The sequence below is a fragment of the Dunckerocampus dactyliophorus genome, chromosome 12 (assembly GCF_027744805.1).
Source record: "Dunckerocampus dactyliophorus isolate RoL2022-P2 chromosome 12, RoL_Ddac_1.1, whole genome shotgun sequence".
Taxonomy (NCBI): Eukaryota; Metazoa; Chordata; class Actinopteri; order Syngnathiformes; family Syngnathidae; genus Dunckerocampus; species Dunckerocampus dactyliophorus.
The window spans coordinates 9,132,411-9,158,874 of record NC_072830.1 but is presented as its reverse complement, the minus strand read 5'-3'; the positions used below and the strand labels follow the sequence as shown (position 1 = coordinate 9,158,874).

General features: G+C 43.9%; 2 protein-coding genes and 1 long non-coding RNA gene across 7 annotated transcripts; 2 read left to right on the top strand and 1 right to left on the bottom strand.

Annotated features, from left to right (window-relative positions):
- The first annotated feature begins 53 nt into the window (after positions 1-53).
- Positions 54-10,126, top strand: rffl (ring finger and FYVE-like domain containing E3 ubiquitin protein ligase). Of its 2 annotated transcripts, XM_054794972.1 has the most exons (7): positions 54-179; positions 2,354-2,532; positions 2,759-2,956; positions 3,075-3,260; positions 4,929-5,142; positions 5,219-5,418; positions 5,488-10,126. In XM_054794972.1, the coding sequence occupies exons 1-6, from the start codon at positions 95-97 to the stop codon at positions 5,401-5,403; spliced, it is 1,047 nt and encodes a 348-aa protein (XP_054650947.1). In that variant the 5' UTR covers positions 54-94; the 3' UTR covers positions 5,404-5,418; positions 5,488-10,126. The 2 variants fall into 2 exon arrangements, with proteins under 2 accessions (XP_054650947.1, XP_054650946.1); XM_054794971.1 differs by having other exon boundaries at positions 5,219-10,126.
- On the bottom strand, positions 6,434-23,925 carry LOC129191512 (diacylglycerol kinase delta-like). Of its 4 annotated transcripts, none has more exons than XM_054794941.1 (31): positions 23,752-23,925; positions 21,406-21,516; positions 21,202-21,282; positions 19,324-19,428; positions 18,828-18,960; positions 18,629-18,735; positions 18,430-18,555; positions 18,251-18,353; positions 18,018-18,180; positions 17,838-17,946; positions 17,617-17,756; positions 17,471-17,555; positions 15,851-15,945; positions 15,674-15,773; positions 15,199-15,496; positions 14,985-15,128; positions 14,509-14,637; positions 14,335-14,434; positions 14,090-14,200; positions 13,913-14,009; positions 13,734-13,841; positions 13,547-13,660; positions 13,304-13,438; positions 13,062-13,234; positions 12,879-12,990; positions 9,862-9,954; positions 9,661-9,780; positions 9,455-9,572; positions 9,079-9,230; positions 8,903-9,005; positions 6,438-8,789 (listed from the first exon to the last, which is right to left on the bottom strand). In XM_054794941.1, the coding sequence occupies exons 1-30, from the start codon at positions 23,881-23,883 to the stop codon at positions 8,916-8,918; spliced, it is 3,684 nt and encodes a 1,227-aa protein (XP_054650916.1). In that variant the 5' UTR covers positions 23,884-23,925; the 3' UTR covers positions 6,438-8,789; positions 8,903-8,915. The 4 variants fall into 4 exon arrangements, with proteins under 4 accessions (XP_054650915.1, XP_054650916.1, XP_054650918.1 ...); XM_054794942.1 differs by having other exon boundaries at positions 6,441-8,789; positions 9,079-9,209; positions 23,752-23,924; XM_054794940.1 differs by lacking the exons at positions 21,406-21,516; positions 23,752-23,925 and having other exon boundaries at positions 6,434-8,745; positions 21,202-21,300.
- LOC129191542 (uncharacterized) lies at positions 22,721-25,186 on the top strand. Its single transcript, XR_008573224.1, has 3 exons — positions 22,721-23,966; positions 24,482-24,568; positions 24,715-25,186. It is a non-coding gene; the product is annotated as an uncharacterized LOC129191542 (long non-coding RNA).
- The last annotated feature ends 1,278 nt before the right edge of the window (positions 25,187-26,464 follow it).

Below are 26,464 nucleotides of genomic sequence, written 5' to 3'. Positions count from 1 at the left end.
CTTGACGGTTTTAAACTGCGCATTCTTATGACGTCATCAGTTGTTTACTACTGAGTCCCCTTTCCGCATCACCTGCAAGCGACGCCATGACGTCATGCGGCCACCTGACGCCTGGGCGTCGTGTTCCTGTTGGCGAGCTAGCTGCCAACACCTGCTAGCTGCAACAACTGTGGCAACAGGTAAGAAGTTTTGTTGTGCGGCTTTTGCCGTCTTCCGTGTGACTCGACTGTGTCTTTGTGGCTTACCCGTAAAACTTAAGAACTTTTTTAAGACGTCATAAAAAGTTCACCTGGTCCGCTTTGGCGACGAGCCCGCTGCTAGCATTGTTAGCTTGTCGTACGTCGCCTAGAAACTTAATTCCAGCTTGTGAAAAAGCTCTTTTAAAAGACACTTTGACCTCGAAATGGCGATATCCAGTTGGCGGAAGTGAAGTTAAGTCGTGGCTTCGCTTGCGAACGTCCGTGTAGTTGTGAAGAAAACTTTGCCGTCACTCGAGCGAAGGTCTTTAAATGTCTTTTAACAACACGACAAATATGTCCTCGACGCTCCCCGTGATTAACTTTGAGACGTCATATGATGAAGTGTACAAGCACTCGTTAAATGTTGTCAAATAGCAGCGTTTTAAGTTTGGTGCAATGAAACTGATCCCTGCTAGGTGGCGCTAATTAATTCATGAAGTCCATAAAATTCAATTCAGTATAGTACTATAACCTCACTGATGATGATGACCTGTCTCAGTGAGTGTTGTTACAGTTTCGACCAAAACAGTCGTAATGCTGCGACAAGTTGAGGTTTGTGTGCTTTTTCGTGTGTTAATAAGTTACATTTCTGCATTGTTTGGCCTTTTCCATACTCCAAAAATATGTTCGAAAAACATAAGGTGACGTCTGAAGAAGTAGACCTGGGTGCTCACACTTTTTCAGCCTGCGAACTACTTTTAAAATGACCAAGTCCCAAAAATTTACCTCCTACGATCAACAAAGAAAATATATTTATAAACCTATAAATGTGTGATGTGTGTGTATATATATATATATATATATATACAGTATTTAGTATATTTATAAATGAGAATTTAAGTACATTGAACATGTATATCAGAGGTGCACACACTTTTTCAGCATGCAAGTTACAAGACTACATGATCTATCTCTTACTACAAAACATATATATAAAATCTAACTGGTAAACTTTGAAACTACTATACAAAATACTAATGATTAGTATTTCACATTCACAGTTTCAACGTTTACATGTAGTCAAAGTAGTTTATCAGTCAATAATTCACAATTCAATATGGCAATAAAGACAGTTACATGTTTCCTCAATAGTGTGTACATAACCTGAGTAGTATGTTCGTGAAAATAGCTATGTAGCATTCATTAGACACACAGTTGCTGTATTACGACCAGTTAGCATTTGCAATTAAACATGACCGATGAAAATTATTATGCAAAAGACAATGCAGCCGAAGTCAAGGCAACTTAGTCAAACGGTTTCAGCAATGGGCGCATTTTCCAATTCATCATGAAATAATAGTTTAACAGGCGGAAGTGTAGAAAATACACATTTTCTACAGTGGAGTTCAGGACAAGAAGCTACGCCATCCAACAATTACCTTTTGTTTTTTGTTTTTTTTAACCTAACTAGCCGCTGCAAATTAACGGATAACTTTTGTTCTAGGTATAGGCATCCTACTGCTGAGTTAGTTTATCCGTAATCAGAAAAATAAAGATGAAAGTTACATCTCTGTCTAGCTTGAGACGTCTGTTCACCGCTGTTCATCACTTTGCTGCGGGGGAGCACCAGCGAATCAGGAGGGGAGCTTGATGTCAACTGACTCATGTCATATGACATCTACAAAGTGACGTTTACGTGATCGACCCACACGACCTTGGCGATCGACGTAATGGGCCCCGCTGATGTAGACCATTGACTATGATTTAAATATGGTACATTAGAGGTTGTTAGACCATTGACTATGATGTATGCTATATAGCTATGCCTTTTAATTTTATTGTAAATACGGTATAGAGGCATGTAGGCCGTTACAGACAGTATGTTGTAAATAGGGTATATATTTGTAAATACGGTACATTAGACGTACTGTACATAGACCATTAGAGAGGAATATGGTACACTACAGGTATGTAGACTATTAAATATGATGTAAAAACACTATATTAGAGGTATGTAGTGGCAGTACTAGTAAACGTAAACACCGTGATGTTAAATGGATGATTTGCAAATAGATGTAAATACAGTTAAAATAATCAGTTATAGGCAGACAGGCCCCATCTGCTGGCCACCATAGCAATGGCAGATGAGGAAATATTTTCTTGTTTCCTGTCAGACATGTGGGCGTCGTGCTGTAATTGGATGTGTTTGGACTCTGTGGATGATGAGGGGGGCGGCCATGCTGAGCCACACCCTCAGTCCTACACAAACTCCGCCTTCAGCAGCCAGCCCTCCCACCCACCTGAACACACCTGCAAGGCCTGTGGGAGGCGTCTGGACACTCCCACCACCAAGGTGACCATCTCTGTCATTGCCTTGAACGCTTGCTTTGACAGAGAACAGTGGTGTCAGAGTCGGAATTACTTTTGTAATATATTTTAGCTTTTATTTGTATGATGCTAATTAATATAACTGTGAGGCACACGAGTTTGAAAGACGGGTGCATCGTGGTAAATGTCTACACTAATTTGTATGCTGATTCTGAAAGAAACAAATGTAACAGCACTCTCCTTTGCGATAGCATGTATGCGCCGACTGCAAAAAAAACTACTGCAACCGCTGCTCCGCCCAGTTGGAGCCCCGCCCCCGCCTGTGTCACACCTGTCAGCGTTTCCACGGCAACCTGTTGCAGCGAGCAGAGCTGATGAAGCTCAAAGTGAAAGAACTGCGTGACTACCTGCACCTGCACGAAGTCTCCACCCACCTATGTCGAGAGAAGGTCAGTACATCTGTGGTGCCAATCAAGCTGAGATGGAGAGAGACATTAAACCATCACCCCACACACCACCACCACCCCCGACCCTGCCCTTTTACCCCACCTATGGTGTTGTCTACAGGAGGAGTTGGTGGAACTCATCCTGGGTCAGCAGCCCTCCCCACCCTCTGATCCCCCCTCTGTGACCCCTGACTCCCTAGACCAGATCCCCGACATTTCCACCTCCAGCACTGAGACCCCCTTTTCTGTTCAAGTTGAGACTCCAGAGAGCACCCACACTGATCCAGACACCCTAGACCAGGACCAGGTAAAAGTTGTCCCAGCCATTTATTGTAAATGGAATGTTAGCTAGTACATCATTGGACTTTTTTTTTTATTTTTTTTTTATTTTTTTTTTTTATTGTGCTACCGTGAAGTTTACTTAGTCATACTCTCCATATTAGTTGTATTACAAATATATTCTAAAAATTAGAGCCCGATGGATATGGGATTTTTTTGGGACGATACTGATTATTGGGGGCTGAAAAAAGCCGATATCTGATATATCGGCCGTTTTATGAAATAAGAGCATTTATATACACAGGATATATACTGTACATGAAGTAGATTCTTATAATATCCAAAATACGATTCAACACAAAGAAGCAGAAGCCTACTTAATGAAAATATGTGAAGTTTAATGCGTAAGACTGTCAACATAACATGCCTCTTTATGATTTAAATTTGTAGTGTTCTTTGCTTTGGTGGTGTTGGAGCCCTGGCTCACTTGCACACTACAGATATTGCATCTAACGTAACGCCTGTTGAGTCTTTTGTGAAGTGGCTCTACACCTTCCCCTCTGCCTGTCAAATGAAAATATATACTACTTAGTGCATTTTTATCATTAACATAGAATTTGACACTATAGTTGCCCATTTTAAAATAAAAACAAGTTGCTGCATTTGGCTGAAAATGATAATAAATAGGCTAATGTGACTAATCTAATACACGTGTTTTATAATAGTTTTATAATATAATAGTCTTGGTGAACATGTGAATTAACAGTTGCATCTACAGTCGTGGAAAAAACGATTAGAGCACACTTGTTTCTTGAGTTTCTTGTTCATTTTAATGTCTGATACAACTAAAGGTGCCTTTTGTTTGGACAAATATAACAATGACAACAAAAATTGCTCATAAGATTTACATTTTCGACAGTACAATGCTGTAGCTATTCAGGTAAGAACTTAAGTGATTTTGGTTATCAAGAAAACCATAGAAGTTGCTAGATATCAGCTCTTAAATTCAACTATTATGGGCTTTATTTGTTATCATCATTATATTTGTCCAAACAAATGTACCTTTAGTTGTACCAGGCATTAAAGTGGATCAATAAGCTGAAGAAACAAGGCTGGTCTAATCATTTTTCCATGACTGTATCTTCGACAGAATCTCCATGCCGTAAAAACAGTTAATATATCGGTTACATATTCACTGATATTGATTAATCGGTGATACATCATAATTGGCCTGATTAATCAGCCCGCCGATATATTGGTCGGGAGCTAATAATGATAACATAATAATCAGAAAAGAGTATTCATAGACTTCTGAATACTCGCTACATATAGCAATGAAGTCGCTAATTTGGGAACACTGATCCCTCCTGCTATATCTTGTTATCCTGGTGCGTATGAGGTTTGTTAACAAGTGGAGTTACAAAGACAGTCCTATTTTAGTGTGTTCATGAGCGAGCAGGTAGCGGCAAAACCATTTGTGGCAACAAATAGACAAAATCAACTATGTAGCAATGTGAGCGACACAGGAAAACACACTAATATTGGTGAAAATAAATATAAAAGAAAACTGAAAAATATCTATCAAATCAGGCTAGTATTGCTCCGATACTGATACTATCAATATTTGGATCAATATTTGGATGCTTGTGAGCGGAGCTCGCTGTGCTCTTAACGTGAAAGGTCCCCTCTTGTCCAGGGCTCGGACCCCGAGGAGGAGGAGGCGGGGGGTGTTCTGGGACGCAGGGCATCTTTGTCTGACTTGATGAGCGTGAGCGACATCGAGGCGCTGAGCGTGCGTCAGCTGAAGGAAATCCTGGCCAGGAATTTTGTCAACTTCAAAGGATGCTGCGAGAAATGGGAGCTAATGGAGCGAGTGACGCGCCTCTTCCAGGACCACCAGAACTTGTCGGGTGAGTTGCTGGTCACGCGTCGTCGTCTGCTTCCAACCGCGTTGAAGCAGCTCATCGCTGAATGTGTCTCTCTCAGAGGCCGACGGCGGTGTCGCGGGCCCGGAAGAGAACCTTTGCCGGATTTGCATGGATGCGCCCATTGACTGCGTCCTGCTGGAGTGTGGTCACATGATCACGTGCACCAAGTGCGGTAAGAGGATGAGCGAGTGTCCTATCTGCCGCCAGTATGTCATCCGAGCGGTCCATGTCTTTCGGTCCTGACCCATCAGAACACAGGTAAAAGGAAGTCATGTGATCCACTCCTCCCCCCCACACACACAAACACGGCATGCTTTTGTTTTGTAGGGCTGTGAAGAATAGGGCTACCTCGACCTTTTACCTGTTGTCTTCAGTGTTTTGTCACACTGCGGGGTGGGGGGGGTCCTGCACCCTCAGGCGAGGGGAGGTTCAATCAGCTGCTTGAAGGAGAACAAATCCGCCGTTTTTTCACGGCGAATGCTCACTAGCGTTTACACGGTGGAGACGGACATCGCCATCTTCCCCTGATACGCTGCTAACATCTTGAATGTAACCATCTTAAAAATGCTATGCTAGGCTAACAATGACTACGGACTATGCTTTGATTTGTGTTGAAGAGGCGACAAAAAGTTGCACTTGAGGCAGCCTTCGAAGTAAACGATATTTTAGGAGCGACTTGAAACATGTGGAAGTGTTCCGAGGCGCCAGGATGCCTCCCTTTGTGTCGTCACTCATTTTGTACTGAAAGAATTTTTTAATGTTGTGCTGGTGTTGTATATATTTGTTTCTCAGCACTGAAACTTGACCATCAAAAGATTGATGCTAACATACATGTACAATAAATTAATAGAATTTCTCTAGTTTGTTTTGTCACGATTTTATGATTCTGTCACGCTTAAAAACAAGTCGGCCCCAACCTTCTTGAGCCAAAGGACCAGCGCGAGTTCTCGTATATATGTGTCTGTGTGTGTGTCTGTGTGGGCAGAGTTTATAGTAATTGAATGCTTTTGTGATTTACTAATGTATAAAATGAAGACGAGCACAACATCAAATGAAAAGCACAAAATGAAAATTTACTCGCCTTTTCTGGGTTGCATGTGACGGCACATCCGGTCGCAGTCGTCGCCAGATCAGGCAAATTGGGGTGGGGGTGGAGATGGGGTGGGGTTCAACAAGCGCATTCGCAGCGAGACGTTAAGTGAAGTCAGACTAAAACTGAAGCTGTATTTTGACGTCTGACATGCAGGGGCATATTTAGTCACTGGGGCCCTCCACATCCTTTTTTTTTTTTTTTTTTTTTTTTAAAATAAAAAGCAATTATGTAATTTAGGCCACTTTTTTCCTGCTTTTGAAATCTGTTCCAGTTATCTGTCAGCTTAAGTTGCTAGTTACATGGCCATGCTTATACAAGGTGGGCGAAAAGTAGGGTTAGTGGGCAGGGTACAGTATGTGACTTGACCCCCAATCAGAAGTGACGCGGACTGCCATACTTTAAGTTAAACTGCTGTTGTGTTCTTGTCTCCCCTGAGTATTATTCTGAGTAGAAGTCATTTTTTTCAGCATCCCCAGTGAGAAATCTTGTAAACTTTATTTTTGCAACTGCTGCTGGCAGTTGCGGGTGATCACAAGTGCCCAACTTTAGTCCCAATGTGATGTCAGAGTGAAAAATGTATTTTTATATCATGTTTAATTTGATGTACAGGTGAGTCCTCTAGTTTCGTGGCTATGTACACTTTCCCATAAATGAATAAAAAAATGTAACTTCGGCCTATAAACGCTGGACTCGCTCAAGAGGTAGTTACAGCGCAGTGCACCACGGAAGAATACACTAGGAATACACTCGTAACCGCAATGAAGGATAAAGATGGTATTTTTACGTCTATCTGGCCACTGTAAGGATGACGAGGAGGTGGTCGGGCAACAATCTCTATACTGCAAAAAGCAAAACAGGATACTGTCGGAAAACACTACTGAAAACCAGGACACTTGGCCCAACAAAGAGATACTTAAATGATACTAAAGGTTTACTCCCGCCACCCTCAAGAAGAAGAAAATGCAACACCACCATGAAGACATGTCCGCGGCGTACCTTGGTGATGCTAGTTTCACTTTGGACGTTTGATATTCGGCTCTGTAGCTACAGCAGTAATTCCCCCTCACTGTGCCCGCACTGCTGTGTGTGTGTGTGTGTGTGTGTGTGTGTGCAGGGAGGTTGTACGGGAAGTGCTGCTGTAACTGCTGGTTGTTTATACTATGGACCGTCAATAAATTACTGTTGCGTTGAAGAGAGTGTAACTGAGGGGGTAAGGATTCCCACTAATGTTATGGGAGTGCAGAGTGAAAGGACAGGACCCGGAGCTGCAGGAGGCAAGTTATTCTTAGCCCACTTGTCTCTCCACTGACTCGTGTCAAGTGACCTCAACACACACTTCCGACCGTCAAAATAACAGCACATCCTGTGGGGGTACAAAATAAGGACGTCACAAAAAAAATGTCATATTCTAAATCACACCACAAATTGATCTATAACCATGTCAAATGAGTAGTTTTGCACACCCATTTTTCCCAATTTTATTTTTCATTGAATGGATTTTTATTGTATTCAGGAGCTGACTCAGAGGTTTGTTGCAAAGCCAAAAAATATTGTTGGTCATACTGCGTAACAAAGTCAATTCGGCAATATTTGCATTATTTTCAATGCTTTGAAAAGCTATTTTCCTAACCATATTCAATTCATATTCAAAAAGGATCGGGATCGGCAAAAAAAAACCAAACTCAGATCGGAAGCCAAAAAAAAGTTGATCGGGACATCCATATTTAGGTGTAAGATCTGATTTACATCACAGCCTAGGAATGGAGCTTGTATGTAACCCGAGGACCACCTGTAGTAATTTACAAATCTCTTCAAAATATTTACTTTTTTTTTTTTTTATCACTCCCGGTTTGGCCCCACCCATGGAACGGTACTGCTGAAAACTTTCATAAGCAGTGTTTGGGGGCTCCTGTTAAAGTAAGAAAAAAAGTGAAACACCACGACCTTTTTTTAAAAAAAAATTTTTTTTTCAAATTATATTTATTGCCACATATGCACTAGACAGAAAAATAAAATGTGTTTTCTTTTTTGTTTTTTTTGTAGTTCAGTTCTCTTCTGGTCATGAAATGCTTGTTTTTTTAATTACTGATTATCTTACAAACAACTTCAAAAGGCCCAAAATGTCTTTGTGTGTGAAAAATAAAATATAAATAATTGGGTAAGTTCCTTGTCAGCAAACAGCTGTCTTACATAGAAATGACCTTTGTGAAAATAAATAAATTGATAAAAAGAGCTGAGGGACTGGACAGCAAGTTTTTGATTGATATGCATGTCTGTGTGTTTAAGACAGAAATGTTAAAATATTCAAACTTTCATTTTAAGATGTGATGTCACGTCTCAGGTGATGTGAAAGATTGGCTCCGCCTCCCAGGCGATGCGCTGGGTGCTGATTGGTCATTGGACAGGACAACAAGGCACTCGCTGGTCACATGACAGATTTTTTTTTCTCAGGCGCTTGTGTGTGAGCCAATCACAGAGGTCACGGGGTTAAGCTGGTTGGCAGTAGCAGCAAGTAGAGAAGAGCAGGCAGCAGTTGCTAGGCAACAGAGGACGGACAGAGTCAGTGTGATGTCACATTGAAGTTCCAAAATCTGAGGACCCAAACTGGACAGGCTTCTAATTTGGACAGTGAAGGTGGACTGTGGTTACCTGGAGGCGGAACTTAGGCCTCGCTGGCGCTGCTGTTCCTGCTGAGCTCTCGAATGCCCTGAAGGATTCTCTTCATGTGACCCACCTTGGTCACCCCCAGGTCCTGCAAATGCCGCAAACAAGCATGGTCAGCATCACGTGTGACACGTAGGCTCACAACGACGCGGTCAGCCTACCTTCAGGTCCCGCCTCTCCAGGTGGACCAGCTCGCTTCCTCGGACGTCGTGACCGATAAAGATGTCCTTATACTCGGAGAGACAGAGAAAGTCTAGCCACGCCCCGACCTCCTCCGTCCCCCACTGGTGAACTGATGCCAAGAGGAAGTCATCTTGTGTTCAATGAACTTAAGGTCAGTGAGACTCAACTTTGACTTTTAACGGCGGTGTCCAAACGTCTTCCACCGGGGGCCGCATACAAAAAATTCTGATGCTATATTGTAATTTTAGAATATGAAAATAAAAAGGCGACCTGAGGGCTGCAAATGGGGCCCGGTGCTGGACTTTGGACAGCCATACTTTAACCAATCAAAACGAAGGAAGGGGATATGCTTACCTGGCAGGGAGAGAGACCCAAAAGTCTCTTTATTTCTGTTGTTTTTGTCCTTTTTAAACTTCGGAACCAGGCGGAACTTTGCACTCCTACTGGGCTTCGCCAAGTCTGTGAGGGGACCCTGGGCACACCCGCAGCGTTTAATGCACAAGCCACCTTCTCCGAACCCCTCCTCTAGAACCCACTCCAGCAGGAAAACAGGGGAGTACCTCATGGTCAGATGGGTCGATGACGACGCTCAACCATGAAACGTCAACCAGTCGACGAAGCTGCTGATCAACCAAACTCAATGCAGAGTTCAACTGGTCTTGCTGAGGTGGGTCCAACACCTGCACACGCACACAAACACACTCATATTAAAAGTGTTTCACTGGCACCTTGTTGCATGATGTGGTCAGAAGTCAGGATACCATGGACATCTTTCCAGCAAGGAGCAGCTCTGTCTCGCTGAGTAGCGCTTTGACGTCTTTAACCATTCGGACCACGGTGCCACAGCTCAGTGTCTACACACACAGTAGAGTATTAGTGTACGTTTACAGTCTAGTAATAAAAAATAAATCTGTTTTTTGAAGTGACTAAAAAAAAATAATACTAATAATTTATAGGTGCAGATCTATTACTGTCGGAGATCTGAGGTTTAATCCAGATGGGAGAGATGAGTTGTTGTTTTTTTTTGTTTTTTTCAAATACTACTACTCCACAACTTGGAGACAATGGAGAACACTTAAATTCCATTCATGTCTTCCACTTGTCTGGGTCCAGGTTGCAGGTGCAGCAGTCTCAGTTGGGAAGCCCAGACTTTCCCATCACCTCCTCGAGATCCCAGGGAAGAACACTGAGGTGTTTCCGGGCAGACGTGAGACATAATCCCTGCATCATTTTCTTGGTCTACCCCAGTGGTTCTCAATTATTTTCTGTCATGCCTCCACTGGGGGACAAATGTTTTCGCGTCCCCCCCCGATTTGAAATACTATTGAGAAACTGATATCTATTTATCTGTACTGTACAGACTGAACTTGAAACTGAAACCAGCGAAATGCAACAAAATGGAGAGTAGTGAAGCATACAAGCATATTCAAGAGTCAAATTGCGTGCTGAGTACGACAAATTCACAATGTTGGCAGGTCTGTACTAATAATTGAAAGTCCCCTGGGGGGGGTTGCCCCACTATTTGAGAAGCACTGGCCTCCTCCTGGTTGGGCATGCCTGTGTAACCCGCCCTGCTTCGCACTGCCCGCACCGGGGCTCGAACACAGGACCTTCGCAATGGGAGACGAGAGCGCTGACCACGCGGCCAAAAGCCTGGACTGTCGACCGCGTGTTCAGCGCAGCTCTCAAGGCAGAGGGAGTGAGGTTTTACCAACGTACACTTGAACAGCCTCACAGGATGGCATCCGTTACACCTGGAACACCTCACCTCACCGTGACTGACTCCTCTTGACATGGAGTAGCAGCAGTTCTGTCTCTACGAAATGATGAACTTATTTCAGCCTCTTGTATCCACAATCTTGCCCTTTCGGCCACGACCCACAGCTGGTAACCATAGGAGAGGGTAGCAACTAGGGATGCACAATATATCAATTTTTTCACGCTAATAACAATAATTTCCTGCTTCTCAACACTGATACCAATAACTTATACGTATTCTTTTTTAAATTTCAAATGTAACTGTAGTTTGTGCACACCTGGGGGTAAAAACGACTCAAACAAAATTTGACAAACTACCGTACCTGTATATTTGTCCTAACCAGCCGCTTCTCCTCATTAGGGTCGCGGAGCCTATCCCAGCTGACTTCGGGCAACAGGCGGGGTACAAGAGCCAACGCAGGGCACACATGGACAAACAACCATTCACACTCATGGACAATTTAGAGTCCCCAATTAACCTGACATGCATGTTTTTGGAATGTGGGAGGAAACCGAAGTACCCGGAGAAAACCCACGCACGGGGGAAACATGCAAACTCCACAAGAAATGCCCCAAGGGAGAATCGAAACCAGGCTGTGACTGTGTGGCCAAGATTCTGACCACTAGACCACCGTGTGGTCCTACTATTAACATAACAAACAAAAAAATAGCAGTGGCTCAGAAAAACCAACCATGGCTCCAAGGGGTTTACTAGCAAACAAAAGCTGGTATCTTCAACAATGCTGAAGGGCTGGTCATCTAGCATCACCATTTCCATGATGAAATCACTGATTGCCTCTGGTCGTCTCTGGCAAACCATTTGCACTTTTCAAATACAGTGGCGATAGGAACAAGCCCCTGGTGTCGTAGCGATGCTGGCGTTTCAGGTGGCTTATAAGGTTTGATGTGTTGAAGATGAATGTTTTTTCTTCCCTCATGGCGGAATGGTTGCAGAGCATTTGGCGAAATGTCTTCTTCTCAACAGTGAAGACATCCCACACAACTGACACCAAGTTTGTTTACAAGTGAGTTCAGGGGAAGCTACGCCGTTTGCAACAAGTCGCAGAAAAGGAGCGCTTGATTTGCTCAGCCTAACCCACCTATAGCACATTAGAAATGCAAGTACAGTGACCACATTACTGCAGACACGGCACCAATCGCATCGTCCCTTGTGAGCAAGACCCCGAAATACTTGAACTCTTCCACCTGAGGCAGGACGGCACTCCCAACCCAGAGGGTGCAAGCCTCCCTTTCCCAACTGAGAAACATGGCCTCAAGTTTGGAGGTGCTGATTCCTGTCCCGGCTGAACACTGAAGGTCACAGTTTGATAATGCCATTAGGATCCCATCTGCAATTACCAAAGATGGGATGGCCACCAAAGGCCACCAAACCAGACACCATCAAAACCTTAGCAGTGTCTAGAAATTCTGTCCGTATAAATGCTGAACAGAACCGTGGTGGCGGCCAACACTCCCCATGAACATCTTCAACTTATTGCCGGTAAAACTACTAAAGCCAACCAACTTCCTGCTACAATAATACAAGACCTGGCTGGCCCACATTCGAGGGCCCCGAACACTGTACTCGTACATCAAAAGAGGAACACGGTTGAATGCCTTTTCTAAGTACACAAAACACGTGGACTAGGTAAACTCTCATCCACCCTCCAATACCATGGCAAGGGTGTAGAGCTGCTTCAGTGCTCTACGACCAGGATGAAAACCACATAGTACCTCTTGTTTCTTAGGTTCGAGTAATGTCTGGACTCTTGTTTCCAACATACTGGCGTAGGCTTTCCCTGGGAGGCTAAGGAGTGTAACTCTATAAATCCATCCGCTTTGATGAAGTAAACACCTGCACTCACTAATACAAACTTTCTGCTATCTGCCATGTTTGCTTCAGTATTAGCAAGGAGGTTCTTCAGCCCTGGCAGGCTATGCAGTACCCATACTGCACTACTCCAGTTCTGCACACTGCTAACAAGTGTTTTTAGGCTTCAATAAGTGATGTCTTCCCTACCCCAATGCTTCCGGACTCAACATAGACCATGTCCATGGACTTGGAACTGGCATTTACAGCATGAGCAAGTTCTTGTTCCAGACTGTGGTGACTTTGAGCGAGCTGACAGATACTGAAAGACGAACAGATTAGCGTGAGTAAAGAACGTTACAAGAGGGGAGAAGGATGCTGCAAAATCATCACCTGCGGATGAGGACTCCAGCGGCCCGAGCAAACTCTCTCACGAATGAGGCCTCTTCTTCGGAAACTATTTCTGGATGGCTGCTGAGAGGGGGTGGGGCCACAGGACAAGAGGGACCACGAGGAAACTCGCACTTCTGTTTGTCTTCCCATGACTTCAATGTGCTCTCGAACGCCTGACACAAAACATCCCAGTTATCTTTGACAGCCCCCTGCAGCACCCTCTGGGTGGGTCCAGTACTCACACGGTCCCTGGTTAAAGTCTGGGTCCGGTTCTTGTGGAGGATCTTGATGTAACCTGGAGGTTGAATCCAGGCCTCACCATCCACCTGGACGGGAACGCCCTCATCCCCCAGGATCGTGATCTTGACTGTGCGACACTGACACACACACACACACACACACACACACACACACACACACACACACACACACACACACATACACATTAGACAGGCCTTTGACTGACTGTATGTACACACACACACCTGTGCAATGCGGTGGTGTTGCAGGTTAATGACTCTGGACACGGCCATCTGCATGCTGCCAAACACAGCCACCACTTCCAGAATTTTGTCATCAAAAGATGGAGCGGTGAACGTCTGTAAGACCACACACACACAGGTGAGAGAGAGCGAGAGAGTGAAAGAGAGAGAGACAGGTGGAGCTTCTCACATCGTCCTCTTTGGTTCCACCCCAGAAATTTGTTCCTCCAGCGTAACTTGGGATGTTCAACACAGCGATGCCCTGTAGGCTGGGAAGAGGGATGGGCCGCCCGTCACACTGCACACACACACGCGCTAGGTAAAGCCACGGAGGAAGTTAAATTCCAACGAGTGTTCAATAGTTCTGACCTCCAGCAGAACTTTCTGCTCTAGGTTCTTGTAGGTTCTGTGCAGCAACTCTTTGGTTCCCAGAACTCCATACCACATCATGTTCTTTGTGCGACTCCTATGCGCGCACACACACAAGCATGCCACAGTCACAACATCCCTGCAGTTGTTCTCCTGTGAAGGTTCCACTGGGCCTACCTGCACTTCTCAGGATGTTCATCTCTCTTGTTGTTGAAGTCCAGAGAAATTTTAGCATCCAGTCCAATCCCAAAGTAGTTGTTCATCACACACTTCTCAGTGTAGCATTCCCTGACACACACACACGCACATCACCATGCTTTTTTAAAAATGGTAGTAAAGATGGCATCTTTTTTAATTGCATGGGTCACAGCTCGCCAACACAAGGTAGCAAAAGTGAAGCTCTATCGTATAGAATTCCTTACATGTTGTCAGGGTCACATGATGTGAATGACTCAGCGTTGACGAGCAGGCGACTGATGACAGAACCACTTGACAGAGAAGCTGACACACCTGTTCTGAGGGCTACACACATGCGCGCACACACAAACACAGGTTAAGAGTTAGAACAAAAAAGAGGCCACAGCCAAGCATCTCACCAGGATAGAGGATCTTGGTGTTGAGCATTGGCATGTTGTCTCCTCTTCCTGTGTGAACAGCAAGTGATGTGGAGCTGCCCAATGACAGGCTGCCTTTACTCATCAGCCTCTCACATGGCGTCTTACTGGCTGCGCACATACACAAACAATTTGATCTTATTTTAACTCACACTTTGCATTAGGAATGAGTGACATGAAGACAACATTGGAAGCCATCCATTTTATATGCCACTTATCCTCCTCATTCATACTCACATTCATACCTATGGATAATTTGGAGTCACCATTTAACCTAACATGCATGTTTTTTGGAACCGGAGTACCCGGAGAAAATGCACACATGGGGAGAACATGCAAACTCCACACAGAGATGCCCAAGTGGAATCCAGGTCTTCCAGATCTCCTGACTGTGTGGCCAACATGCTAACCACTCGGCCACTCGTGTGGATATTCGCCAGCATGAGCTAACTGCTAACCTCTGCGAGTGCTGCAGAGTTTGGCGCCATATGACTGCAGGGACACCTTGTCTTCTTCGTCCTCGTCTTCCTCCACAAGACCGTCCACCTTGACGACGTCCAGCGAGAAGACGGGCTGCGTTTGTGCGTTCTGCTCATCCACGGCTGGAGAATATGCAAAAGGAACGAGTCAGTGCAGATGAAAAAGGACACGGCCTGGCAGGCAAGCAAGTACCTTTCTCGGTGTGTTCAATGATCTGGCGGATGGCTTTCTTCAGGCTGTTGGCGCGCAGCATCAGCTGCTCTCTGGGTTTAAAGATGGCCGCTGCAGAGGTGCCGGGTCGGGGGGAGCAAGGGGTGGAGTCGGGCGACGTCCGGTTCTGAGGACGGAGGAGGGGAAGTACAAAGCCCTCGCCCTCTTCCTGCTCCTCGGTGATGGTTGGGGGAGGAGCCGGCGGAAGCAGCGAAGATGCGTGAGACTCGTCGCTGAGCGTTTTGAGCAGCAGGTCCAGTTTCTCCTTGAGAACCACACACTGGGACAGAAAAACAACACCTTCACCTGGATGCTTGTTTCCTCTTATTAACATTGCATTCCTTCCCACAGTTCCAGGAAGGCAACTCGAGTTCTACTAGAAACTCCTACGAGCAAGTGGAAAACGTTTGACAAGTGTTTGGTAATAGAATGGGAAGTTTACATGACATTGTCGTACCTTCTTTGCCATGACGTCCGACTCTTCTGAGCTCTCTGTGTTTTTTTCATAGGCTTTCCCGATCCGGGCCACAAAGTCCTTGACCGTCTCACACAGAACCCTTCACGCACACACACACACACACACACATCAAGACTATGGCCAACTGTGAGGAGAATAAACCAAAAGTTATCATACTTGGCAGAGGAAATGACAACGGAGTGTTGGTCTGACGTCAGAATCTTGGAAAGGTGAACGGCGACGGAATCTTCATAGGTGAGAATCTGCTGCACCTGGACAACACACACACACACACGCTACAAGAACTTCCCAGCCACACTTGGGCACTTTTTCCTGCACATTTGCTACTCGGTTGCTTTTGTGCTATAAATTAACACGTCAAGCTACTATAAATACCTTGTACAGTCGACCCTTTCCACTAAGCGGTTTGAACATCGCTCCCTCACGCTGCATTTTTTTCCAAAAATTAATGAACGTGCATTGTGTTCTGCATCCTTGTGGTGTATTAGAGTGATCTAGGGGTGGTCTGTTGGATGTGTCTGTTATTGTATTTACTACTGCTACCAGTAGAGGGTGTTGGATACTCGTGTGAGAGTTGAAGACAGTGCAGCTCCCCCTCGTCGCAGTATGTGTTTACGTACCTGTACGAGGATATTAGGAACGCACAGTAAACAACAGCCGGCTAAATACAGAGCCACAACAGTTCTTATTGACAAAGGAGAACCCGCCCATTGTGTCATTGTCAATCAATCTCCTGTTGTGGCCAGTAGTCGCTTACAAACTAGGTAACTGTGTGAGCTGCTTGCTCCCTGCCAAAAAACAATAGAAGAAGAAGAAGAAGAAGCTAACAGGACTACATGAATCTTTGGTTGAAGGAGTAGCATGACGGCAGGAGCAGTATGTTTTAACAAGGATACAAAAACGCTACAGCCGAACGGTGCCAGGACGAGGCACGGTCAGAGGAGTTAATACGTGTGAGTCACTTAATAATTTCTTGTGTCCAACCTAGTAGGTTGATTATTAAACGAAATTTTAACTTGGAGAGTGTTTAAACAAGAGAAATGTCAGAAAATGTTAATGCCTGTCTGAGAAAAGTGTATTGTGAGGAGTTTTACAGCCTTAAAATATATATAATAACTGTAAACAAATAAAGCTGGCTACTTTGCGGATTTCACTTATTGCGGGCTATTTTGGCAACCTATCCCCTGCGATAAACGAGGGAACACGGTATTCTGGTCACTAGACGTCAGTAGTGTTACATTGATGAGACATTACATTACTTTAACTTGCAACAACGTGGAGTAAGCCATGGATGCAAAGTCCGATAAGACATGGTGGAAAAAAGTTCTCTTCCCATTCCGTGTGGAAGTGGTACATTTTTGGCTTCTTACTTTGTCCTCCTTCTCCACTCTGTTTCAAACCCTTTCTTAAAGTTTAGAATAAATAAATTGGAGGAAGTTAGCTTGGATGTTGCTATGCTTAAAGTGGTGGCAGTCTCTTGTGCCCCTTCAGACATCCCATAGCTGTGTGTAAGAGTTGTGCAATGACTATATGCGTGTTATTTAATGTCTACAGAGCTCTAATAATGGTTAAAAAAAACATATTTAGAAGGTAAATGACAAAAATATTCTATTTATTAATATTGAATCCTACGAAATTCACTTATCGTGGTCAGGTCTGCAACTAATTAAGAACGATAAACGAGGGACGACTATAGCTGCTATTAGCTACTTTTGATAACAGATGAGTTGGTAGTGAGTGTGTGGTGTGCAGCAGTGACAGGAAGTGATGCGTCACCTCAGAGTCCTCACTGCAGTCCTCGGTGACCGTGGAGGTGGAGTGCTGTCGTGGAAACTTGGTCTCGTAAACCATGATGCTCCACCTGTAGCGGCAACAAGACCTGTTACACTTGACAACACCTGAGTAAAGTCACATGACATCACCTGTCTAACATCTTGGTGCTTGCCCGCTCCAGTTTCTCCAGTATTTGAGGTAGTTGGGTGTCGTCGTCACAGGCGGACCCCCATCCCAGAACCCGGGCCAGATCGTTGCCGGTTCCCAGGGGGAGAACCCCCAGCTGACACTAGGACAGAAACAAAGTGAGGAACTAAACACTAAATGTGCACCTGAGGCCAGGTTGTACACTTTGCACTGTGGCGTGCACCTGCTTGTGCAGCATGAGGGCATCGATCTCGGACAGAACCCAGCCCACGCTGCCATCCCCTCCGCAGACCAGGATCCTGAAGGTGTCAAACTTCTGGAAGAGGCGCAGACTGACAAAACGGTTCTGCGGTTAGAGAGCCAGGTCTTGGGAAAGACACTGGTGTAAAGCCTCAGGTCTCACCCCAGGTGTGGTCCTCCATTCATCAAGTCAAAGACCTGGGCGGGGTTGAGCAACTGCTTGAAGCGGCGCAGGAACTTCACACCCTGGTTGTCTCCACTTTTGGAGTTGACGAAGACCAGCAGAGGACTCGTGCAGGATGGGGGACACGATGCTTTCCAGAAACCTGCCGGCAAGTTTGGATTGGGGTCAGTAGAGGGGACATCACGTCGTCATAGCAACAAACAGACGGTCACCATCAGAGTCGATGCTGTTGAGAGCCGTGGGCGGGATGACGGACACTTTACACTGGCCCAGGGGACACTTGGAGGACAGCTGCTCCTTACAGCTGGAGTGCACCTGAGTAACATGCCCACCACGGCTTGAGATTTGATTGACAGCCTCGCCACACCACCAAGGTGTAGGTGCTTCTTACCATGGTCTTGCACCAGAGACAACGCCAGTCCTGGAGCCGGAGGACACTTCCGCAGGTTTTGTCGCAAACGCTACACTTGGCCGAGACCGGAAGATTCCCTTCAAGCCACTGATGAGGCATCCACACCTGAGGGGGAGGGGACAGAGGTTAGCGACCGAGAGGCGCTAAAAGACGCAATTGTGACGTGCATGTCTCTCACCCCATCCTCATCCTCGATGATGTCCTTTCCGATGGATGCCAGCGTCGTCCATTTACAGTTGTTGGTGGCTCGAACGGCACAACGCTTATGAGCCTTGAATTTACACACTAACACACACACAATGAAGCAATTGTGTGCACTCCTAACAGACTATATATTTTTCACATTTTCACAAGCGTGCATATACTTGTCTGCTGACCTTCACAGGAAAGTCCGTGTGACGTCACTCCAGACAGGGCCTCTCTGCACACGTTGCAGTACGTGGGTCGGGCGTGGGAGCAGGCGTACCAGTTGTGCATCCCACTGAAGTGGTCCATGCTATACTGGGTGGACTGGGAGACGGACCCGGTTAGCATGGGGACAGAAGTGATACACATCAATTGGTCAGTATTTGGAATGAGTGAAGCTGCTACGGCCTGTATTTCACTACTTAGCAGCAACCATCAGAGGGCGCCATTCATCCAGACTACCAATTTGCTCATACAGTAGTCAACAAGGATAAGTTGTAGTATGTATGCTTCTCAATTGTTTTTAAATGACTGACTTTACTTTGTTGCTGTTGGTCCAAAGGAGGCAGTTCATGTTCAATTGTTCCTTAATTTTGAAGGAACTGCATACAACTTAACATGATCTATTATTGATGTTGCCAATTTAATTATGAAGAGCTAGTCATTCTTGGCAGGATCCAAACTGACCTCATAGTTTTGTCTGTTTTGAACACTCCGCAGAGCCGCCATCCACTCCTCCATCTCCTTCCTGTTGTCTGCGCACAGGATGAGACGCCTGCAGGGGGTGATCACCTGCATACACGCACACATTGACATCATTGTTTCTAGTGTGCCTGTGTGTGTAATATTTGCAGACAAAGACACGTTGTGTCCACAATGACCCCTCTGTTCTCACATGGATGTAAATAGACGCAACACACACACTTACATGCACGAGCAAGTCTTATCACTTGGTTTTTGGCCTGACATTCGAGTAAATGTAATTCTATTCAAACGCTAACTAAACTGTTTTGAAGAGGGCTCGCTCTTACCAAACAAGGACAATCCAAATGTTTAGATGATCATCTCTAAACAAACCCAACACAAGTCCCACAGGAGAGCCGGTCCCAAAATGTTCAATTCCCAGAGACCTGGTCCTAAGTGGTTCAGGTCCAACAGTGATCTAGCCTATTCCGCAAAAAGTGTCTGTCATTCTACCCCTCCCACATATCTTGTATGAGTCATGCCTACTTCCTGTCTATTGTCATGGTAACTGCCATAAGGAGGGGGCAGCAAACACTGTTTTCTTACGTGTGTATTTAAATGTGTAGGTATGTGTGTGCATGTGTGTATTTACAGTTTTCTCAGCAACGGCCGCATACAAAAAAAAATCTAATTATGTGGGGGGCCACTTTTGTATTTGTAATTTTTTTTTTCATTTTGCTAAAAGAGTTAAGCTTGATCATTTTTAATATATGTGTTATGAGGTGTTAGTATCAACATTTCAGCTGTTTCTCTTTACACTGTGCCTTTTTTGGGATGCACAATGTTTTTTTTTTTTCAAGCACATACTGATAACTTTTTATTCCGATTTTTTTTTTATTTAACTGTACTATGTTCACACCTGGAGGTAAGAACAACTCAAACAAAGTTGGATTTGACAAACTATACATGTAGATTTGTCCTTACCAAATATCATGACATGACCAGTTGCCACTATTAACAAAACATTTTTAAAAAAACAGAGACTGCTCAGAAGTACACACTGTGGCTCTAAGGGGGTTACTAAGCGACAAAATTTGATATTTTCAACAATGGTCAAGGGCTGATCGTCCAGCACCATCATTTTCATGATGAAATCACAGATTGCTTTGGCCCTCGGGTCGTCTCAAACTATTCGTCAGGTCGGCACATGTTTTTGCACTTTTCAAACGCTACGGCGATAGGAACAATCCCCGGGCTTCGTAGCAATGCTGGCGTTTCAGGTAGCTGACAAGGTTTATTGTGTTGAAGCTCAACGGGGTTTTTTCCCCCCACATCGTTGAATGTTTGCAGAGCATTTGGCAAAATATCTTCCTGTGAAACAGTTAAGTCCCACGTGATCGATAGCAGTTTGTTTTACAAGTGAGCTCAGGGGAAGTTACGACAGGCCGTTTGCAGCATGTCACAGAAAAGGAGCGCAGCACAGTAGGGGTAATCTTGCCTCATTTTTTTTTTTTTAATCTAGCTATTTTTTAATATTGTCAGATTTATCGGTATGATGTCATAATTCCTCATAAAATTACCAGTCATCCCTTCTTTTTTTTTTCAGATGTTTGCAGGGAGGTTATATTTACTTCTACAATGTGCTGCGGGCCGCAAATGGCCCCCGGGACACACTTTGGACACCCCTGGACCAGAAGATGACTAGAATGTGACTAGACTGACTAGATTGGTGGCTGAATAGTGACAAGACTCACAGTGAAGCTGTATGTTCTTTATTCTTTGTGACTAGACTGACTGTACTAGTTACAAAAGAGTGATTAGAGAGTAGCTGGATTGACTAGACTAGTGACTAGAAAGTGAATGGAAAGTGACTAGACTCACAGTGAAGCTATTGTTGACGTTCTTGGTGCTTGACTCGGCCACGCTGGCGTCCGTCAGGTCCACTTCGTCAAAGATAATCGACTAAAAGACAAAAACGTCAGCTGACTCGTCATGTGCACGTGTGCAAGTTTGTACTTAGGTGTGTGTTGTCTGTGTATGTGAGACAGTGTGTGTGTGTGTGTGTGTGAGTGAGTGTGTGGTCACCTTAGTGTTTTGAGCGTAGTAGAGAGTTCTTCCTCTCAGTTTAAAATATCTTCTCTTCCAACGCTGGAAAGAACTCGTCTGTTTCATCAAGTCTCCTTCCTTCAACACCGTCTGACAACACACAAAAACACAACGGTTTTGAATTCAAACTTCAGTCACGTCTTAGGAAGTGTGCGTTCTACTCTGAGCCCTCCATGTTCTGGAGAATGTGATTTGCAGCCTTTCCATGTGCACCTCGTGCAAGCTAAGCTCAGCGATCAGCTGATCCAACACTCCGAGCATTGTGTCCTTTTCTTGTTATCTTGTGACTTGTCTTGCTGTACCACCAGCACAAACATACAGTAAGTGGAGGGGACTGTAGAATTCAGGTATGGGTCGATGGAGAGATGCTAGTCTAAAAGGCATGGGTGTTCTACATGTGTGTTTCTGACGCCGTTGGAGAGTTTTCTGGTATTTGGGGACTTAAAAGTGAAAAGCATGTATTGTTGTGCAGTTTCTGTTCTCACTCAGCAGCCGTTCCACCTCAAAGTCACAAGCAGTCACAAGCTGTCAGTGCACAGTCAGCTTCCGCCACACACTGAGAGCATAGTGGCGCTCTATGCATCCATGAATCATGCATGCACGAGGCGCGATACCGCCTGGGTGGATCTCACCCTGTTTCACAAAGCGGGATCTAAATGTTTCTTAATCTTCATTAAATTACTACTCATTACACTCAAGACTCATTCAGACTCAGTCACTTACCTGTCAGTTTGTCAGAACATGCGATGGAAGAACGTTGTGTGATAACTTAAATAAGTAGTCCTAACAGCAAGATAAAAGGTGGTAGGCGCTGGCCGAGATAAATTATTAAAATCATTTTACTTTAAGTGATGGCCAATTTTAAATCAACAAACCAAGTATCAAGTTTATTTGTAGTTCTAAACAGAGTTTTTACTCACTTTTTTGTCTCTCCTATGAGGTTATGCTTTTTTTCCTACAGCACCTGTTACGTCATATGCAAATAATATGCAAATTTGTTGATGTCTCGTGACGCATCTCGCGACTTTTGTCTACTTCTACGACAGCCGTTAGCTACTTTTCTTATGGAGGAGTTGGCAACATTGAGCACCATTCACTTCCTATCAAACCTAGCCAACTGTATATGTGCTCTTACACAATCAATGAATCACTTCTATCATGCAGTAACTATTCCACTTCTGTTTCAATTTCAAAAGAATAAGCCCATTTGTGTGTTAAATAGATCAATCTAGATCAGCCCATGGGCCTCTGGTTGACATTCCCTGCCAGAGAGCTGGTCTAGTTCAATGTTGTCTGTTCAACAATAAACTCCTTCCAACGACTGTATCATTTAGCGAAAATTTGTTTCTGTACAGGAAAACCTCCAAAATATCAGAAAGTGTGTGGTTGAAAATGTTGCCACATAACGCCGGTGTAAGCAAAACGTTAACTCCTCTGCCCGCTACGCGCACCGTTATACAGCCAATGAGTGTATGCTAACAACGATAAGCTCCATCTCACGCCATCCCGCGTGCAGCTCAATTCCGACGGGTAAAAACTCAGGAAACGACCAGGCTTTCGTCTGGGCCTTGGACTCTGTCGGTTCTCCAAAGTTGGATTTATCGGACTTTTTGTCACATTTTGCGGGTGGTAACGACATTTTTGTCAATTTGACGCCCCACGAAGACTGAATTAAACGCCGGTAACTTCCCATAAAGGTAGGATATTGAAACTATGAAGCCGTTACAGAAGCGAAAATGACCATTTCTGATGCCTACCAGTAACGTATACATGTATATACAATATATACTAAATATTACTGATAACGCACATTGTAAAACGAATTGAACTCAAGTTGTCAAGCTTTGCTGTCGAAGAGGTGACATACAAATTGTGAAGCCAAAACGTCAGAGTTTAAGTAATTTTGTGTAATACAAAGCGTGAACATAATCAAACATTGTAATTGAGTGCTGTTACATTATTTAGCAATATGTCTACAATTCGGAGTCAATCAAATTCACCAAACCCACTATTTTTAAAGACGAGTCCCTGTTTTGTGTTCATGTTAAGACAGGAAAGGAGTGTGGGGGGTGTGAGTGTGTGTTACGTGTGTGTGGCTATAAATGGCGTTCAAGTGTAAACACAGGATGTATTTCAAATAACTTCTTCGTACCGAATGAAACGCGAGCACACGCACAGTCAGACAAGCTTCAAGCCAACATTGTACAAAATGTTTAACTTGTGTGAGACGGAAGTAGACGGCAATGACACATTTTATCACGGGGTCCGTGTAACCCCGCCACCCACAATTAACGTTAATGCGCTGGACACTCCGGCGGCTCTGACCTTGTTGCGGATCTGACCGGAAGTTGACACTTTCCTTATTAGTTTCTGTGGGGTTCCGGGCTCCTGCTCCGGTTCGCTGTCGGACGACTCGTCCGGGCACCGAGCGGCTGAAATCTCCGGTCCCTCCGCCATCCTGCATCAGACCACCCGGGAGAGCAGGGGAAGGAGCACCCCCCAGTGGTCGCGAGAGGGCGGCACACCGGAGGCGATAAAAGGTGTGTACTGACCTCCGGTGGACTAAGTTGTTATTACAACAACAGAAAAGCAAAATACAACAGCAAAAATTATTTTTAAAAGTTTACGTCCTTTGACTTTTCAGAATGTGGGTCTGAAAAAACTTTGGACATACCTTCCATAAAAGAAAGATTTAATTGGTGACTGAATCTGCGTTAACAGTCCTCAACAAGCCATTTATTTTCCTCATAACAAACAGGATACTATGACACCTTCCTTTTATCATCCTGTTTCTTTGTTCCATTGTATGCTCACTTTGTAATGATCGCTATCATCCTGACATACATCAGAACTTCCAGCCCAACACCCGAAAGTCAAAATGTGAAGTGATCTAAAGGATTAATTAAAGGGTACCAGGGTAAGAGTGGCGGCAAAGTGTGACAATAACCATAGAACAGTACAATATGAGCAATAAAACGTATTAGATATCAGTTACACATAAATGCCGAGATGCTGCCTGTTGAATGTTGAAATACTACTTAAAATATTTTTGCAGCGCCGTCATGTCGCTTGCGAGTCAACATTCTGGACCTCCAGAGACTTCCTTTCATGTTGACAAGGTGCTGGAGAAAGCAGCCCTGAGGTGAGTGGCCCCCTACCTCGGTGCCTGTTTATCAGGCTTCACTTCCTGTTTTTGTTTAATAGCTACTCCAGTTAGAACCACTTTTACTTTCTCGAGTATAAAGTATATACATACTGATTTTTAAATCTGTCTTTGCTTACAACAAGTATGTCAAATCTCGGTGCTTGGGTGACTTGATGAAGATATCATCTGACCTACTTGATCTTTATCACTGGGATCCGGTCCAGTCCCAGTTCCCACATGAGACCAGTCCCAGTTTCACATCGCACTTGAAAGACTACGAAACCCAAAACCGACTGAGGCATTTTCACACGGAACAATTTCAGCCCACGCTTCTGTGTCATCTTCGTCACGGTCAACTTTACCACCACCATCATCATCCATCAGGGGGATCAGTCCTGGGTGACCCCGCCTCGCATTCAAAGTCAGCAGCTGACCCCATGCATCAGAGGTATCCAAAGTGCGGTCTGGGGGCCATGTGCGGTCCGATGCTGTTTTTTATTGTTCCATGGAATATTGTAAAAAAAAAAAAAAAAAATTGGAAAAATACAGCAAAAAAGTAAAATGTAAAGAGAACAAGCTAAAATGTTACTAATACTACCATATATATATTTTAAAATGTACAAATAAAAATAATGTATTTAATAAAATCGTTTTCAGAGTTTGTTCAATGTTATTAAAATATTTGAATATATTAAAAAAGGTAAATATAAACATTTTTTATAGTAAAGTAATTTTTATAAAAAAAAAAATTTAATTACAAAAGTATACAAATATATAAAATAATGTATACAATTAAATAATTAGCACAGCACAATATACACTAAGTCCCCAACTTAAGAACACAATTGGTTCCAGACGACCGTTCTTAAGTCGAATCGTTCTTAAGTCGGGGAAAAGGTAATATTACCAATGATGTAGGTACTACATGTACGTGTATACATATACAGTATATGTGTATGTATGTAAATATGAGTTTGGATGCCGTAGTAATATTAAACAAGGATAATTAATGAAAAAAACAATAATAAAAATGATATAGTAATACGTAATGATAAATGTTATTTACCTTTGAAGAGCAGTGGTCGAGCATACGTCGTTGGTGGGAGTGGTGGAGCAGGAGGAGGAATTATTGAAGAAAGGACAAATCTTCGTCGTCGTTAGACTCCTCTTTGAAATGATAGTGGATGCCATTGGTACAGATGTCTTCACATGTTCCATAATTTGAACCTTGCCTTTGTAAATTGTTCCTATGGTTGAGCGATTCACTCCATAAGCATGCGCTACATTAGCCATTTTCTCGCCACCGTCCAACTTCCTGATGATGGCCACCTTCGTTTCCATAGAAATTGCTTGACATTTCCTGCCACTACTACTAGCACTTGTACTCGATTTATCAGCTATGATAACGGATAACAAATGTCTCTGTAAAGTATCGAATGGGATACAAACGGCGTGTTCCGAGATGTTATCAGCGACAAGTGCAGACGAACTGAGAAAGATCGCGCGAGAGGGATGCTGCTACCCACCATTCGTAGCGGCGGAATGGCACGCAATACAAAAATAGCACATTTTGTATTTCGAAAAAATTTAAATGACAAAATATGGCAATTTTCGAAAAAAATAGACCAGTCGGCTTGTGTTCGTATCTACGAGTGTTCACACGTCGGATGTTCGTTAGTAGGGGACTTTGTGTACTGTATATACAGTGTATATATTTATAATAATGTTTAATGTCATTAAAAGTAAAGTAGTTTTCATAAATAAAACTGCATATGTTATTTTAAAAATGTAATATATAAAACATAAAAAAGTTTAAAAAAGGATTCAATAAACTAATTTTCATAAATTAAAATAAGCCCAATTTTTACATGTTTATGTCTTCATGCCTCACTG

Bases quoted from the DNA above. Each gene is read 5' to 3' on its own strand.
- rffl (XM_054794972.1), top strand. From the start codon at position 95: ATGCGGCCACCTGACGCCTGGGCGTCGTGTTCCTGTTGGCGAGCTAGC. The intron at 180-2,353 runs GTAAGAAGTTTT...GTTTCCTGTCAG, and splicing joins TGCAACAACTGTGGCAACAG to ACATGTGGGCGTCGTGCTGT. The intron at 2,957-3,074 runs GTCAGTACATCT...TGTTGTCTACAG, and splicing joins CCCACCTATGTCGAGAGAAG to GAGGAGTTGGTGGAACTCAT.
- LOC129191512 (XM_054794941.1), bottom strand. From the start codon at position 23,883: ATGGCGGAGGGACCGGAGATTTCAGCCGCTCGGTGCCCGGACGAGTCG. The intron at 18,736-18,827 runs GTCAGCAGACAA...TGTGTGTGTTAG, and splicing joins ACACGGACTTTCCTGTGAAG to TGTGTAAATTCAAGGCTCAT. The intron at 17,556-17,616 runs GTGATGTCATGT...TTGCCGCTACAG, and splicing joins AGCACCAAGATGTTAGACAG to GTGGAGCATCATGGTTTACG.